At 50.8% G+C, this 15193-nt stretch overlaps 1 protein-coding gene across 5 annotated transcripts in view; it reads left to right on the top strand.

Moving 5' to 3' along the window:
* The window catches only part of OTUD7B (OTU deubiquitinase 7B), a 51463-nt gene extending 37804 nt beyond the window's left edge, over window positions 1–13659 (top strand). For all 5 annotated transcript variants that reach the window (XM_039246301.1, XM_039246299.1, XM_039246302.1 and 2 more), the window contains exons 5-12: window positions 2048–2149; window positions 2900–3027; window positions 6985–7097; window positions 8656–8783; window positions 9071–9220; window positions 9810–9924; window positions 11459–11543; window positions 12434–13659. In XM_039246301.1, coding sequence (XP_039102232.1) covers window positions 2048–2149; window positions 2900–3027; window positions 6985–7097; window positions 8656–8783; window positions 9071–9220; window positions 9810–9924; window positions 11459–11543; window positions 12434–13609 — 1997 coding nt within the window. In that variant the 3' untranslated portion in view covers window positions 13610–13659. The remainder of the gene's footprint in view (window positions 1–2047; window positions 2150–2899; window positions 3028–6984; window positions 7098–8655; window positions 8784–9070; window positions 9221–9809; window positions 9925–11458; window positions 11544–12433) is intronic.
* The last annotated feature ends 1534 nt before the right edge of the window (window positions 13660–15193 follow it).

Below are 15193 nucleotides of genomic sequence, written 5' to 3'. Positions count from 1 at the left end.
CATGTGCCGACCTAGGTGCTGCTTCTCAGGACACAAATTAGACACTTTCCTCTGGAAGTTTCCTGTTTGATGGGAGGGAAACCGGATATGCACCTGAGAGGCCCAGTACTCCGTGCCTAAACATGCAAACCCGGGGAGAAGCACATATGAATTACAGTCGGCTCTGGAACACCCTAGTGACCAGAGAGACCCAGACTGTGGGTGACGTGCATGGCGGTTCGTTTAAAAGTTCCATTTGTTTTCATGGAGCATTCCCGAAACATTTATTTACCTTTACAATTGTGTTTGTCTTAAATTGTTGTTAAAATTAGTTAATATGGGGGTGCCTGGGTGGCTCAGTTGGTTGAGCATCCGGCTTGGGCTCAGGTCATGATCTCGCGATTCGTGGGTTCGAGCCACAGCTAGCTCAGAGCCTGGAGCCTGTTTCAGATTCTGTATCTCCCTCTCTCTCTGACCCTCCCCGGTACTTACGCGCTCGCTCTCTCTCTCTCTCTCTCTCTCTCTCTCTCAGAAATAAAACGTTACAGTTAAAAAATAAAAAATAAAATTAGTTAAGGGGCGCCTGGGTGGCTTAGTCGGTTAAGCGTCCGACTTTCGCTTAGGTCATGATCTCGCGGTTCGTGGGTTCGAGCCCCGCGTCGGGCTCTGTGCTCACTGCCAGCTCAGAGCCTGGAGCCTGTTTCAGAGTCTGTGACTCCCTCACTCTCTGACCCTCCCCTGNGTCTGTGACTCCCTCTCTCTCTGACCCTCCCCTGCTCACGCTGTCTCTCTCTCTCTCCTAGAAATAAATTTAAAAAAAAAAAAATAGTTAATATGATTGGGTGGGGCTGTCAGGAATTCTGGGAAAAGCTAGTCGGGTACTAAAAAACTCCCTTGGAAGAAAGACTGGGGCTGGGGGGTTGGGACGTGGGTAAGAAGCTTTCATTTTTCCTCCGTACCCTCCTTCTATAGGAACAATGTGCATCTATTTATACTTTTTAAAAAAGTTAGCAAGTTATCTGGCTTAGTGACATTATAGGCAGTTTTTCTTTCTGCAGACTTTTCAGTAATTTGAGACACCTTCTAAGCATGATGCATAGAATATTTTCCTCATATGAGTAACGGATAGGCAATAGTGGGTGACTGTACAGAATGGAGACTCATTTTCTTAGGTGTTTCATGTACTTTGCTTGTCGCTCATGCTTTTATTTTATTTTTTAACATTTTATTTATTAGACAGCGTGAGCAGGGGAGGGTCAGAGAGAGAGGGAGACCCATAATCTGAAGCAGGCTTCAGGCTCTGAGCTGGCTGTCAGCACAGAGCCCGACGCAGGGGTCGAACTCACGAACTGTGAGATCATGACCTGAGCCAAAGTTGGCCGCCCAACTGACTGAGCCCTCCAGGTACCTCTGTCACTCATGCTTTTAAAGCCCCACCACCCGCAAGCTGACACGCTGTCGCATATGCGGATGATATCTACATGACACTTGGAGTACACGCTTTGGTCGTTTTTCTTTTACTGATGATGGATTGGTGCTGAGAGTCATTGGGACAGTATTCACTGGTCTCCTGGGCAGAGGGAGGGAGTCAGAGCCTGACCGGATAGCCAACATGGATTTCAACCTTCGACTGTGGCCTCATCATCTAACCCAGAGTTGCTCAATCTGAGCACTTTTGACATTTAGGACCAGATAATTCTTTGTCCTGTGAGCTGCCTGGCACGTTATATAATGCTCAGCAATCTCCCTGGCGTCTACCCACTAGATGCCAGTAGCATCACCCATTGTGAGAACAACACTTCCAGATAGTGCTGAATGTCCCCGTGGATATGGGTTAGATCAGCGGTCCCCACATAAGAACTGCCGATCTAACCAATCATGCTCTCTGGATTCTGATTGACTGGGTGTACGTGAGGAAGATATAAGGAGACGCAGAGATGGTTTTATTCTGGGTAGGCTTCCGGCCCATGTTTGGGTGGAGGCAAGTTTGGAGTCTGTTTTAGAGCAAGGTGGGTGGGGAGGGCTTCGTGGATAACCTGCTCCTCTCCTTTGCCTCCTGCTTTTATAGGGCGTCTGAACTGGTGGGTGAGCGTGGACCCCACCTGCCAGAGGCTTCTTCCTCTGGCCACTACTGGGGATGGAAACTGCCTCCTACATGCAGCCTCTCTGGGTGAGTCTTGACAGTGGGGCTCCACACCCTCAGAAAGCAATAGAGTTGCACCTTGATCTTAGGCAGAAGTGATGATGCGGTGTGCGCGCATGTGCACGTGGCCGTGCAGGAGGGGGTGGAGGAGAGCTCTGCCCTGGACGTTCGGTCTTGTTCAGAGAACCTACGGAGAACCCAGGATTTAGCCTGGGTCCCACTCCGAGAGCTGCTGCCCAGAAGTGCTGAGCAGCAAGTTCCCAAGCCGTATGGAGCTGGGTGTGTCACTCTGCTTAATATTTATGCTTTGGGTATATAAAGAAGATACGTTTTCATCAGTTTTTGTGATATTTGCTTTAATTATAACGCTTATTTATAATTCAGTGTGGTTTGCCTTAGATCTTTAAAAAGTCTCCATTTTTCAACCACCCTCCAGCTTTGATGCCAATTGCCTTGTGCCAGCCCCACCTTACCTGCCGCTCCCCTGTATTTGAGTTTGTTGGACTTCCATCAGGAGGAAGGGGCTTTCTATCAGGAGTTTGTAGGGTGTGGTGTACACTTGTAAGTTCTCAAGAGTTCCTGAACTAGAATGTTCCTGAACGTCCAGAGTGGGAACAGCTTTTCTTTCGCGATTAAGTACCTCTGCCCTAAGCCACAGGGGTTTCTTTGAACCCGGCCCTCGGCCTGATCCCCTTCATGCTAGGGTATGCACAGCATAATTAATAAGTGGAGCGAAGTAGAGGTAAGGTGTCCTGCTGATATGTGTCCCTGCCACAGGCATGTGGGGTTTCCACGACCGGGACCTGATGTTGCGGAAAGCGTTGTACGCGCTGATGGAGAAAGGAGCCGAGAAGGAGGCACTGAAACGGCGCTGGAGGTGGCAGCAGACACAGCAGAATAAGGAGGTGAAGGAGCTGGGGCGGGAGCGCCGTGCCCCCCAGAGCTCGCCGTGGCAAATGCCTGGCGCTTCCGAGCAGGCAGCATCCGCTGGCGTTTCATCAGTTGGTACTCCCCCTGCGACCCTGGACATTGGAGAGAATGCAGATGACACCGTAGGGCGAGTGCGTGTCCGATGCAGCCCTGAGGGCCAGCATGGGGAAGCCGAGCCCCAGAGAGGAGGGCGCCGATGCTGTGCTCCTCCTCCGCCAGGCGCTCAGGAAGCCATCAGTGGCAACCTTTTGCAAAATAAGATATGACAGGTCCACAGGATTTTTGTATTGTTTTGGTTTTTTTTGCTCACAGTAAGGCTAGACCAAGTTTTAAGGACTTTTGTGTTTTCATCCCTGATAGAAACGTAAATACTTAAAAATGTTGTTGGCAAATAGAGTATTTGCTTTGCATATACTCTGAAAAATCTTAAAAACATGCCTATTAAATGGAGTTTGAATTTTACTTCTCAGGGGTCCAGCAGATGTCGAGGCTGCTTTTGGCTAAGAAAGTAACAACGGACTATTTCTGTTTTCCGTGTACTTTCTGCCCCCCAGTACAGGGGTTGGGCAAACTATGGCCTGTGGGGCAAATCCCACCAACAGTTTTATTAAAAAAAAAAATTATTGGAACACAGCCGTGCCCATTCACACATATGCGTGTTTATGTTAAGTGCCCTCCTTACGTAGAGTAGAACAGCAGCAGAATAGAGTAGTTGCACACGGCTCACAAAGCCTGAACGATTTACTGTCTGGCAGTTATGACAGCAGTGAAAGTTTGCCGACCCCTCGCTTTAATATAATGATGGTACCGTACATTTCCATAAAGAGAGCAGTTCTCCCTCTTTCCTTTTCCCCTGGTTCTGTCTGTCTTCTGTGTTTATCTTGTGCTCTTTGTGTGTTGTTTTTGTTGTTTTTTTTTTTTTTTTTTTGCGGCCATTTTCATGGCTGGGTGCTCTGGCATAAACATGGGACTGTCTTTTCAGAAACTTTCCCTTTCCTTTCCATCTTCTTTCTTGTCACCTTTTATTGCTCTGTCGTAACTGGCCATTGTATAGAACTAGTTCTCAGTTACTAGAATTTGATGTCCTGAAGATTAAAATATGAAGGTAGAATGTGTCATGTTTCTTTCTTAAAAACAAAGCACCCGGTCTTAACGAAGTCATTAAAATTAGGATGGTGTTATGATCAGAATGCTGTCTTTAATCACCCAGGCTGCCCCAGAGGATTCCTGAGGGGAGGTAGATGCATAGGGGCAAGGCCAAGTAGATGGCAGGCACTCTTCAGTACTACCCAAGCCCATGGCTCCCCGGTGAGCTGAGACAGACCTCGTGCCTCGAGTGTGCCTTCTTCACTACTGACTTCACACCATACCTGAACCTTCCATTTGACTACTCCAGAGTCCAGAAAAGGCCAAATTAACACGTTTGGCTATTAAGTAGAAGTGATAACAACGGGCAGAGGTGTGCCCAATTCCAGCTATTAAGCTATTCTAGTTATTATGGTAAAGGTGGGGTTACATTATGACGTGTTTAGCTGGGAGACCCAGAAATACCCCAGTTCCATTCTTGGTCAGCCGCCTGTTCCCCTCAAAGTTCCCAGTGGAAATACATGCATAGAGAATAGTGGCTCTTGAGGGAGAAATGATTTTGCTCCTTTTTGGCCAGCACATTAAAAGCTCGCTACTGGAAATGTAGCTTAGGAAAATTGTTTTGGTTGAGGCCATTTATAGCATTATCCTGCACCTTGGACATGGGAATGGAGGGAGGTATGAGGGACTGGGGTCGTCAGGACCAAACACCACACAACTGAATTGGTTTTGATTTCCCAAGGCTTCTTGTTTTGTTGAAATTGGTGGTCACACCCAATAAGGATGGGGCGCCTGGCCGGCTCAGTCTGTAGAGCAAGTGGCTCTTGATCTCAGGGCTGCGAGTTTGAACCCCACGTTGGGTATAGAGATTGTTTAAATAATAAACTTAAAAAAAAAAAAAATCAAACCAGTTAAGTTCATTTTCAGGCTAGAAGAGTGCGCCACCTAGTGGCTGTATGTATAGAAACAGGAAGCTGAACTAGGTGCCAGGGAGAGGGCAGGTGACCAGAGCACTGAGGATATATCTCCTGTGCGTTTTTCTTTTTCTTTTTTAATTTTTTAAAATGTTTTATTCATTTCTGAGAGAGAGGCAGTGTGAGCAGGGGAGGGTCAGAGAGAGGAAGATACAGAATCCGAAGCAGGCTCCAGGCTCTGAGCTAGCTGTCAGCACAGAGCCCGACGCAGGGCTCAAACCCACAAACGGTGAGATCATGACCTGAGCCGAAGTTGGACACTTAACCAACTGAGCCTCCCAGGCGCCCCCAGTGTGATTTTTTTCCACTTCGTCAATGTGTGTTTAAGCAATATAAGCTCACTTAAATACGAATGTAAGCCAAATACAATTAACCACACAGGCTTGTCTCCCAAATTATCATGTATATCCTAAAGCCAAACGATATTTTTAATTTGCTTGTATCACTTCTCCATTCTTTTGCTAAAAATTACAGTTTCATTCAGCATGCATTTCTTGATTACCGATCGCATCATAGGCACTAGCATATTGCATAAAACATGCATAAAACATGTAAGAGGAGTAGGAGGAGACGGACGTGTAAATCCATAATTGTACCAGGGTAACAAGTTATGATTTCTGTGATGAAGGAGGGAGGCCACAGAGGAGTGAGTCTATCAGGGAGATTTAGGAGAGACGGCAGAGAAGAAATTACTTGAGTTCTCTCCTGTCAGTTGAGAAATTGTTCGCCAGATGGTTAGGGAGTGGGCTGCTCAAGACAGAAGGAACAAGCTAGACAAGCTTAAGTATAAGGTAACACGGTGCTTTCGAGGAACTACAGCCAATTAAATAACGTATTGGAGAGGTGGGTAGGGGCCAGGAAGTGGGCTTTGTATGCTACACTTACGGAGTTTGAGCTATATCTAGTAGGTAACGAAGGTTCTTAAAAGAATTTGTAGCAGGACGCAAACATCAGATTCAATTTTAGAAAACTCTTTTTGTTACCATTGCAGGAGACGGATCAGAAGAACGTATACTGGGGTAGTAATATCATTTAAGGGTCCATTGCAGTAGTTCATGCTTTATAATCGTTGGCTAAGGAATCCAGGTGTGGAGTGGATCAAAGGAGAGGAGTCTTCAGTGACTCCGTGGTTTCTAGCTTGGGTGTTGGGTGTTACTCTGCCCTATCGCTAAGACAGGAATACAGGAAGAAGAGTGGGTCTTGGAAGAGGTAGGAGTTCAGTTTGACTGCAGAGTTTGAGACAGTCAATGGCAGGTGGCTGTCTTCAGTAGGCAGCTAGATCTAAATATAGAAATTAAGAGGACATCTGGGCTGGAGAGGGAGGCTTCAGAGTCCTGAGCATATAGATGGCAGTAGATGAGACTATGGCAGTAGGAAAAATTACCCAGAAGGAACCAAGGCCACTAATATTGTTGACCCAACACCAATATTGCTAGGGTGGACAGGGTTGAGAGAGATAGGAGAAAGTAGGATTGTGGAAGCTAAAGGAAAAGGATTTAACAAGGAGTTGAAATGCTATGTGAACTGCTAAGAAAGACGAGAGCCAAAGAGTCCACTGAATTTGAGAATTAGAAGGTCATTGTCCTTGCCGGAGTCAATTGGGTGAAGTGGTGTAAATGGGGTAAGGGGTGTAGGCTGAGGACAGAAACAGAAGCTAGACTGCAACGGGCTAGGAAAGAATGGAAAAAGTGTGAGAGATCATAAACTTCTGTGGATCCTGTAGGAAGGGGAGAAGAGCTGTGACTTTGTAGTACAGGCTACAAGCCAAGACCAAGAGAAGAGGGAGTGGGACAGTGTGGCTGAGTTGAATAGCTACTGCCTTGAGAACTGAGCCTCTAACTGCTCCATCTCTCCTGCCTCCCTTTCACACAGTCGGGGCTGGTTTACACAGAGGATGAGTGGCAGAAGGAATGGAACGAGCTGATCAAGCTGGCCTCAAGTGAACCCCGCATGCACCTAGGTACCAACGGAGCCAACTGTGGTGGGTAAGTATGGCTGAGACGGGGAGTGGGGAATACTCGTCACTGAGTCCTCCGTGTCCAAAGAACTTGATGCTAAGAGGCTGTTAGAAGGAAAGAGAGGGGCCCTCGCAAAGGCAATATAACATGGTATGTTCCGAGAGCTACACGCCGTTCAGCATTGCTGGAACACAGAGCACGCAGTATGGAGCGATCGACTAGGCTGGGTGGCCGGAGTTCCGGGTGCTCTGCTGAGGCTTCTGCTGTACCACGTTACGGAATTAAAACCATATCCTATCCAGAGAAACTTTAGGACAACTAACTACGTTTCCTCAGTAAATCCACTGCAAGGAAAATAAAAAGGAACAGGGAATGTAAGGTTAAAGACACTTAGACGAATCAACAAGTGGGAACATATGGACATTTATGACAGTTGGTGAAATGTGAACAATGTCTACATGTTTCATTGTTGTTAAATTCTTATTTTTTAGAGATAGAAACTGAAAAATTTGTGGATGAAATGATACGTCTAGAATTTGATTTAAAATAATCTGGTGGAGTGGCATGGGGGTGGGAGGTAACAGATCAAGGTCTAGGTGAGCATGACATTGACCATCTGTATTGTAACTGTTGAGGCTGGGTGAGGGACACATGAAAGTCTAGGTGTAATATTCTTTCTAGTTTTGAATGTGTTAAAATTTTGAAACTTTCTGTAACACAAAGTTAAAACTTATAACCCATCCCGAACTTCATTGTGTGTAAGGATAATCTGGGAGGCTTGTTAAGATGCAGACTCGGGGACGGGCACTCTAAGGAAGTCCCGCGGCATGGGACTGAGCTCAGGCCCGGAGGTCCACATCGGAGCTGAGCACCCAGCGCCCCATAACATTGTTTCAGGCGAGTGACGGGTGTCAGAACGCACTGCCAGCAGAGTGGGTGATGAGGTGGCGGCAGTGAGATGGGGCGGCTGTGGTAACGTGGGGAGAGGGCCATGGGTGTGACTATGAGCAGTGGGGCACAGACAGGCCAGAGGACAAGGTACAAGAGACACAGAAGAGGTGGAGCTGGTTGAGGCGGGCAGTTAATTGAAGGTGCGAGGTAAGGAAGAGTAAATCTGTCACAGATGTCTGATCAGGCCATGAGGTAGATGGTGAGGTGACTTGCCATTCTTCACGTAAGGGAGCGTACAGAGAGGAAGTTTTGTTTCTTTTGTGCATGTAGGACATGGTGTGTGCGGTATGTGGGTGATTGTGGTAGGCAAAGTGAGGCTACACAACCGTGTGCCGAGCCGTAGCGTAAAGTGGATTGGGGAAGGCTGTTGACCAAGCTTGGTTTTAGCAGAGGGATTACCTCCCGATTCCTAATTCTACTTTAACCGGAGGGCCTTCAAATCTCTTTTCTTGGATGTCCCCATCTGTGAAATGGGCACAGAGATAGTGTAACGTTATCAGCGGTGTTCGCAGCAGCCTTAAGATGAGAAAACCAGGACTGGACGTTCCTCTTTTCGTCTTTGCGGAACTGGTCTTCAGGGGCGTCTTGTGTTCTCTCCCCTTCCCCCCCACAATCTCCTCTCCTGCAACTCTAGGGTGGAGAGTTCGGAGGAGCCTGTATACGAGAGCCTAGAAGAATTCCACGTCTTTGTCCTCGCCCACGTGCTTAGGAGGCCCATCGTTGTGGTGGCCGACACCATGCTGAGGGACTCCGGTGGGGAAGGTGAGTCGGCCGTTGTTGCTGCCCTGAGCGCCTTGTGTTTGCAGAGCCTTGGCTAGGCAAGGGCGGTGGGGGGAAGGGGCGCCACAGCCCCCTGGGGAGAAGCAAGGGACCCGCTAGCTCACGGCCAGCTTCTCGGGGTTGAGAGCTAAGTGGTTGGGATGAATTGGTGAATTCTTAGGAAAGAATGATTAACTAACGAGGGCCTGGAACTAATGAATGCGGGGACGGACTTGGTCGAGTGGGTGCGGGAACCCTTCCTGGGTAACGGCCTTTGCGGTTTGCTGCAGCGTTCGCCCCTATACCCTTCGGGGGGATCTACCTGCCGCTGGAGGTCCCGGCCAGCCAGTGCCACCGCTCCCCACTGGTGCTTGCCTACGACCAGGCCCACTTCTCCGCACTTGTGTCCATGGAGCAGAAGGAGAACGGCAAGGAACAAGGTGCTGGAGGCGGTGTTGGTGGCTGTGGGGTCTCAGTCTGCTTTCTTGTCACTTGGAACGACCGAAGTGGGAGAGAACGTAGGAGGACAGAGTTAAGTGACATGCGAGCCCGGACCCTGTGTTACAAAGCTAAACATAAAGCGGGGTTTTTAAATGAAACAGAAATCCTGTTTTTAGAAGCAGCTTTGGGAAAAACACAGTCACCTGCCTGTATTTGCTGCTCCTTGTTCTGCAGTAAAGAGCATATGTATTAAGGTCATAGAACCTTCCAAGTGATGCTTTGCTGTATTTGCCTTGATACTGACTTTGAATTCCTCGAATCCACGTTGACTGGCAAGAACATCGTGAGTGTCCCTTGACTGACTGTTGGGGCGTCATGGAGATTAGTGGCCTAAATTGTGCGCTGGCTGGTGAGGGAAAGCCAGCCTGTTGGTTTTTAATGCCAAGGTGATTCACTAGTGAGAACGGGGACGTGGGCTCGGAGACCTGTGGCAGGATTCAGCCTCCTTTCGAACGCAGCCCGTGTGTGCGCAGTTGCCTCCCTCTCTCCTCAGGGAGACTCCTCGCTGACATGCTTCTTCCTCCCCAGCTGTGATCCCACTTACGGATTCGGAGCATAAGCTGCTGCCCTTGCACTTTGCCGTGGACCCCGGGAAGGCCTGGGAGTGGGGCAAAGACGACAATGACAACGTCCGATTGGCCAGGTGAGGCAGGCCTCGCCTTCCCACCCGCCAGGTGGACAAAACATCCATTTCCCTGGGACTTTTCCTCAGCTTGGAAGCCAGTTACACCCTAAGTAACTCCAGGGTTTTGGGGGAAGATGGAGACACAGGGGCAGGTTGGGCACCAGGATTCTTGCAACGCGCAGCTGCTTCATGTCCCTGCAGGGGAGCTGGGAATCCGGGATCTCAGCTGGGTCTTCCCTTACACTATGAGGGGTGTCCTTCTACTGCCAGCTCCCAGAATCTCCCCACAGCAAGCAGAAAATCAGATTGTCAAATCACGGGGCACCTGGGGAGCTCAGTCAGTTAAGCATCTGACTTTGGCTCAGGTCATGATCTCGCGGTCCATGAGTTCAAGCCCCACGTCGGGCTCTGTGCTGACAGCTCAGAGCCTGGAACCTACTTCGGATTCTGTGTTTCCCTCTCTCTGCCCCTCCCCTGCTCGCACCTGTCTCTATCTCAAAAATAAGCAAACATTAAAAAAAAAATCAAATCACACTTTTTCTTCCATTCCAAGTGAGAGGGTGTTTATTTATTAAAAAAATTTTTTTAGGTTATTTATTTTGTGAGAGCGAGCGAGCGTGTGCCTGCACAGGAGTGTGGGAGGGGCAAGAGAGGGAGGGCGAGAGAGAGTTCCAAGCAGGCCCCGCGCTGTCAGCAAAGAGCCCAATGCAGGGGTTTGATCTCAGGAACCACAAGATCATGACCTGAGCTGAAATCAAGAGTTGGACCCTCAACTAACTCAGCCACCCAGATGCCCCTAAAGATTTGATCCTTTAAGTAATCTCTACACCTAACATAGGGCTCAGATTCACAACCCTGAGATCAAGAGTCTTGAGCTGTACAGATGGAGCCACCCCGGTTCCCCAGGAAGGGGGGGCTTTTAAATAATTGACGGAAGTAGTTTGCTCTGGACTGTTGCCTTTCTGGAATTGAAATAGCAAGAAAAATGTCCTCCCTGCCCCTGCCCCTCCCTGAGCCTCCCAGCGGGTTTGGTCTCTGCCAGAGCCCCCACAGCCTCCAGCGAAGAGTGTATGGATATGAAAGCGCCCCCCTGCCCTCTTGCGCAGTGGTTCCTTCTCTGGGGGATCCAATTGAGAGAGTCAAAAACTCTTGAGTTTATGGCTTTTAAAGTATGTTCTTACCTACATATCAAAAGCTCCCTCTTAATATTTATACTAGCAACAATAATAATGGCTACTGGGCAGTACGTATTTCCTGTATTATAGAAGTTATCCCGGGTCCTTTCCAAGTACTGTTTTAATCCTTACAACAAGCCTACAGGGTAGATATTATCTACACCCATTATCAACCCTGAGTGTTAGGGAGGGTGGAGGGACTTGCCTCCAGGTCATAACAACACTAATTGGTGTAGTTCAAGCCCAACCTCCTCAGGCCCAGAGAGCCCCAAGAGCCTGGGAGGCTCTCCCATCCTGCCTCCTGCCTGCCTGCCTCGCCCTGCTTTCCTTTCTGAAGGTCACTGTATGTTCTTAATTCTTCTCCTCCTTCCCCACAGTGTAATCCTGTCCCTGGAGGTCAAATTGCATCTGCTGCATGGCTACATGAATGTGAAGTGGATCCCGGTGTCCTCTGATGCTCAGGTGAGGACTTCTCCCCCCTCATTTCCGGCAAACAGAGACTTAGGAGGCCTGGTGGTGGTCTCCCGAATCGCTTCCGAATGGTAGCTTGTAATTCAGGGTTAGGAATAACTGGGTACATTTCAGAAGACACTTTTTCTGCCTTTCTACCTGTTGGTGCCTTCCGTTTTCCACAGCCCTCTCCTGCCAAGCTCTTCCTTGTGATACTACAGCGCATTCCTCAAGAAAAGTCTTCTAGACTTTTAGGTGAACTCGAGATGGTCGTTACTGTGTCTCAAACCTTGTATATGTGGACCTCTGAGGTGGGCGCCAGAGGAGGCAGAATAGCTTAACGAGATCCCTGTCCAGTAGGTTCGGAGGAGGTCTTCATTACCCCCAGAGCAGCAGCACAGGAACTAGGGCAGACTGACAGACTCGCAGACTGATGGACTCCGGTGCTGAACGTGTAGACAGACTCTGGGGGGTGCGGGATGGTCGGCCCTGGCTCTGGCCAGTCCTCGAGCCTCACCTCGGGCAGCGTGTGGCAGGAGGGATTATCACCGAGGACCGTAGTACGGCCGGCTGTTCCTACCCAGAGGTCCGGTGGAGAGGCCCGCGCCGCCGCACAGGGGCGTCAGTCAGGCTTCGCTCAGATCTGTCCTTACTGCCGAGGGGGTCGGGTGGCAGGGGCCGAGGTCGGAGTTAGAATCCCTCCTGGGAACCCCTTCCCCTCCAAGACAGCAGCCCTTCTCTGGACCGGGGCAGGCGCTGCAGGATGGGGTGGAGGGGGGTCAGCAGCCCTTCACCACCTGGCTAGTCCCCATGGCGCCGCTACCGCGAGCCAGAGGTCCCTGGGGACTTCCCTCAGCCTGGCCAGCCGGACGGCCGTCAACCCTGTTCTTCTCTCTGCCCAGGCCCCCCTGGCCCAGCCCGAGTCCCCCACGGCCTCAGCCGGGGACGAGCCCCGCTCCACTCCCGAGTCTGGGGAGTCGGACAAAGAGTCCGTGGGCAGCAGCTCCACGAGCAACGAGGGCGGCAAGCGGAAGGAGAAGGCCAAGCGCGGCCGGGAGAAAGACAAGAAGCGCGCAGACTCCGTGGCGAACAAGCTGGGCAGCTTTGGCAAGACCCTGGGCAGCAAGCTCAAGAAGAACATGGGAGGCCTGATGCCTGGCAAGGGCCCCAAGGCCGGGGGCGCTGACACCCTGGAGAAGAAGAAGAAGAGCTCCCTGAAGGGCTGGAAGGGCGGCAAGGAGGAGGCGGCCGGGGACGGGGCCGGGGCCGAGAAGCCGGCGACCGAGTCGGCCGCTGACGGCGGCGGCAAGTACGGCCAGGACGTGATGCGAAGCCTGAGCATCCTGCGGATGGCCATGCAAGGGGAGGGCAAGTTCATTTTTGTGGGTGCCCTGAAGATGGGGCACCGGCACCAGTACCAGGAGGAGATGATCCAGCGCTACCTCTCCGATGCCGAGGACAGGTTCCTGGCAGAGCAGAAGCAGAAGGACGCAGAGAGGAGGCTCCTGAACGGAGGGGCCGGTGGCGGCGGGCCTCCTCCAGCCAAGAAGCCAGAGCCCGACGGCGGGGAGGAGCTGCCGCCAGCCGCCCCGACGGAGTCCAAGGCCTTCTCTGCCAGCTGCCCCGGGGCCTTCACCATCCCGCGGCCTACCGGGGCGGGCGTGCACTGCCAGGAGCCCCGCAGGCAGCTGGCGGGTGGGCCCTGTGGGGGAGGCCTGCCACCGTACGCCACCTTCCCCAGACAGTGCCCTCCAGGGCGCCCCTACCCCCAGCAGGACTGCGTCCCATCCCTGGAGCCAGGCAGCCACTGCAAGGACGGCGGCCACAGGGCCGCGCTGCTGCCACCCCCCTTCCGCGTGGCCGATTCCTACAGCAATGGCTACAGAGACCCGCCCGAGCCAGATGGCTGGGCCGGGGGCCCCCGGGGCCTCCCTCCGGCCCAGACCAAGTGCAAACAACCGAACTGCAGCTTCTATGGACACCCCGAGACCAACAACTTCTGCTCCTGCTGTTACAGGGAAGAACTGAGGAGGAGGGAGCGGGAGCCGGGCGGGGAGCTGCTGGTGCACAGGTTCTGAGGGGGGCGCCCCGGAGGGCAAGGGGGCTGAACAAAGAGAGTTAAGCTCAACTAACTGGCTCATCGAGATGCAGCCCCCACGCAAATGGGGCAAATGCGGTAAGGTCGGTGGGAGCCCTGCTAGGAACTTTGAGGTGTGTGCGCCCCGGGGAGCCGCAGGCTGGCGAGAGCGGGGCAGGGTCGGCCGGCCCGGAGGCCGGAGGGCTGCACTGGGCCTTTACCTGGGCCTTTGCAGGTCTTGGTGGGACTGAGGAGGTACGGGGGTGGGGGGTGGGGGGAGATGGTGATTCTGTCTCATGACTGCTTGGGTCCCCCCCAGGGCTAAGGGGAGAGAGGGGACGGTTTAGTGTGTGGGAGTGGGGAGGTGGGCAGAAGTCGGGGGGAGGAGCAGGCAAAGGAGGCTCCCAGTCAATAAAAGACAAAACAGACCAAAGTTCTTGTAGGCTGGACAAAAGCACATGACCGTGGAGTTGGGGCGTGGAGGGAAATTAGATAAATTTGCTCTTGATTTGAATTAAGGTAGAAATTAGGGTTGGTTAAGTTCTTCCTCCTGAAGGATCTGGAAAGACTAGGCAGTAATGTGTGCTCACCGGGGCTTGTTAGGAGGGGCTTGGTTTAAATTGGTTTTTTGAGATGGGAGAGGGAAGACCTTAAACAGGGAATCCTTTTTGTCTCGAGTTTTACTTCCTTCTAAACAAGTCCTCGGTCATCTGTTCTAGTCAGTGAGGAGACTGCTGATTGCGCCGCTATCTTTTCCTCATCCTTTGTGAGGACTGAGCTCAGCTAAGTTAAGGTTGTGATGTTTTTAAAACGACTTTAAGTTTATTAAAAAAAGAAAAATAGTTCCCTCTGGGGAAGGGGAGAGGGCTGGGAAGAGCAGCTGTGGGGCAGGATCTTCTCCCGGTGAGCGGGCGCACGTGGCCCTTTTGTTACTTAGCAATAACCACACACTGGGGGGAGCGCACCCCGCGAGGGCCGGGGGCAGGACAGACTCTTGGCCAGACTGTTTTAAACAAAACCAAAAACCTAAATAGAGCACTACCATCTTCTGCTGCTGCATTTCCGTAGAAAGCAACTTATTTTGACTTTTTATTTTAGGGAAAAGAAACAAAGACCCCAGTGAGCAAAAATGTTTTGAAAAATGATTTTTTTTCTTCCTATTTAAGTGATTCTTTCTCCTTCCTCTACTTGTGGAGAATGAACTTAACATCCCGGCTTCTTTTGTTAAGCCATAGCTGACCTTAATCTGTGGTTAGTTTATTAAGATAATTAAAAACATACTTTGTAAGAAGACATATTTTTGATAATAGGATTGATATTAAAACTCGGGGTTAGGGGTTAGGGGCAATTTATAAAAAAGGTAGTTAGAGAAATATATTTTAGTGAACTGTAACCACAGATCACAGATTACTCCCGATGAGCTGATCTGTTCTTGGGTTTCCCCCTGTCCCTGACTCAGCCCTGTTCCCCAGGGGGTGGAGTGGACCTGTGGACACAGAATGAGGGGGGGTGGCTTCTTTGCATTTTGCACAAAGCACAAGTCTGGACAGCCTTCACTCTGGCCAGCACCATTTCTAAGAGCTTT

Source organism: Hyaena hyaena, unplaced genomic scaffold (genome assembly GCF_003009895.1).
Source record: "Hyaena hyaena isolate Hyena2069 unplaced genomic scaffold, ASM300989v1 scaffold_284, whole genome shotgun sequence".
NCBI lineage: Eukaryota > Metazoa > Chordata > Mammalia > Carnivora > Hyaenidae > Hyaena > Hyaena hyaena.
Note: the sequence above shows the minus strand (reverse complement) of the source record. Positions and strands in the feature narration are given on the sequence as shown.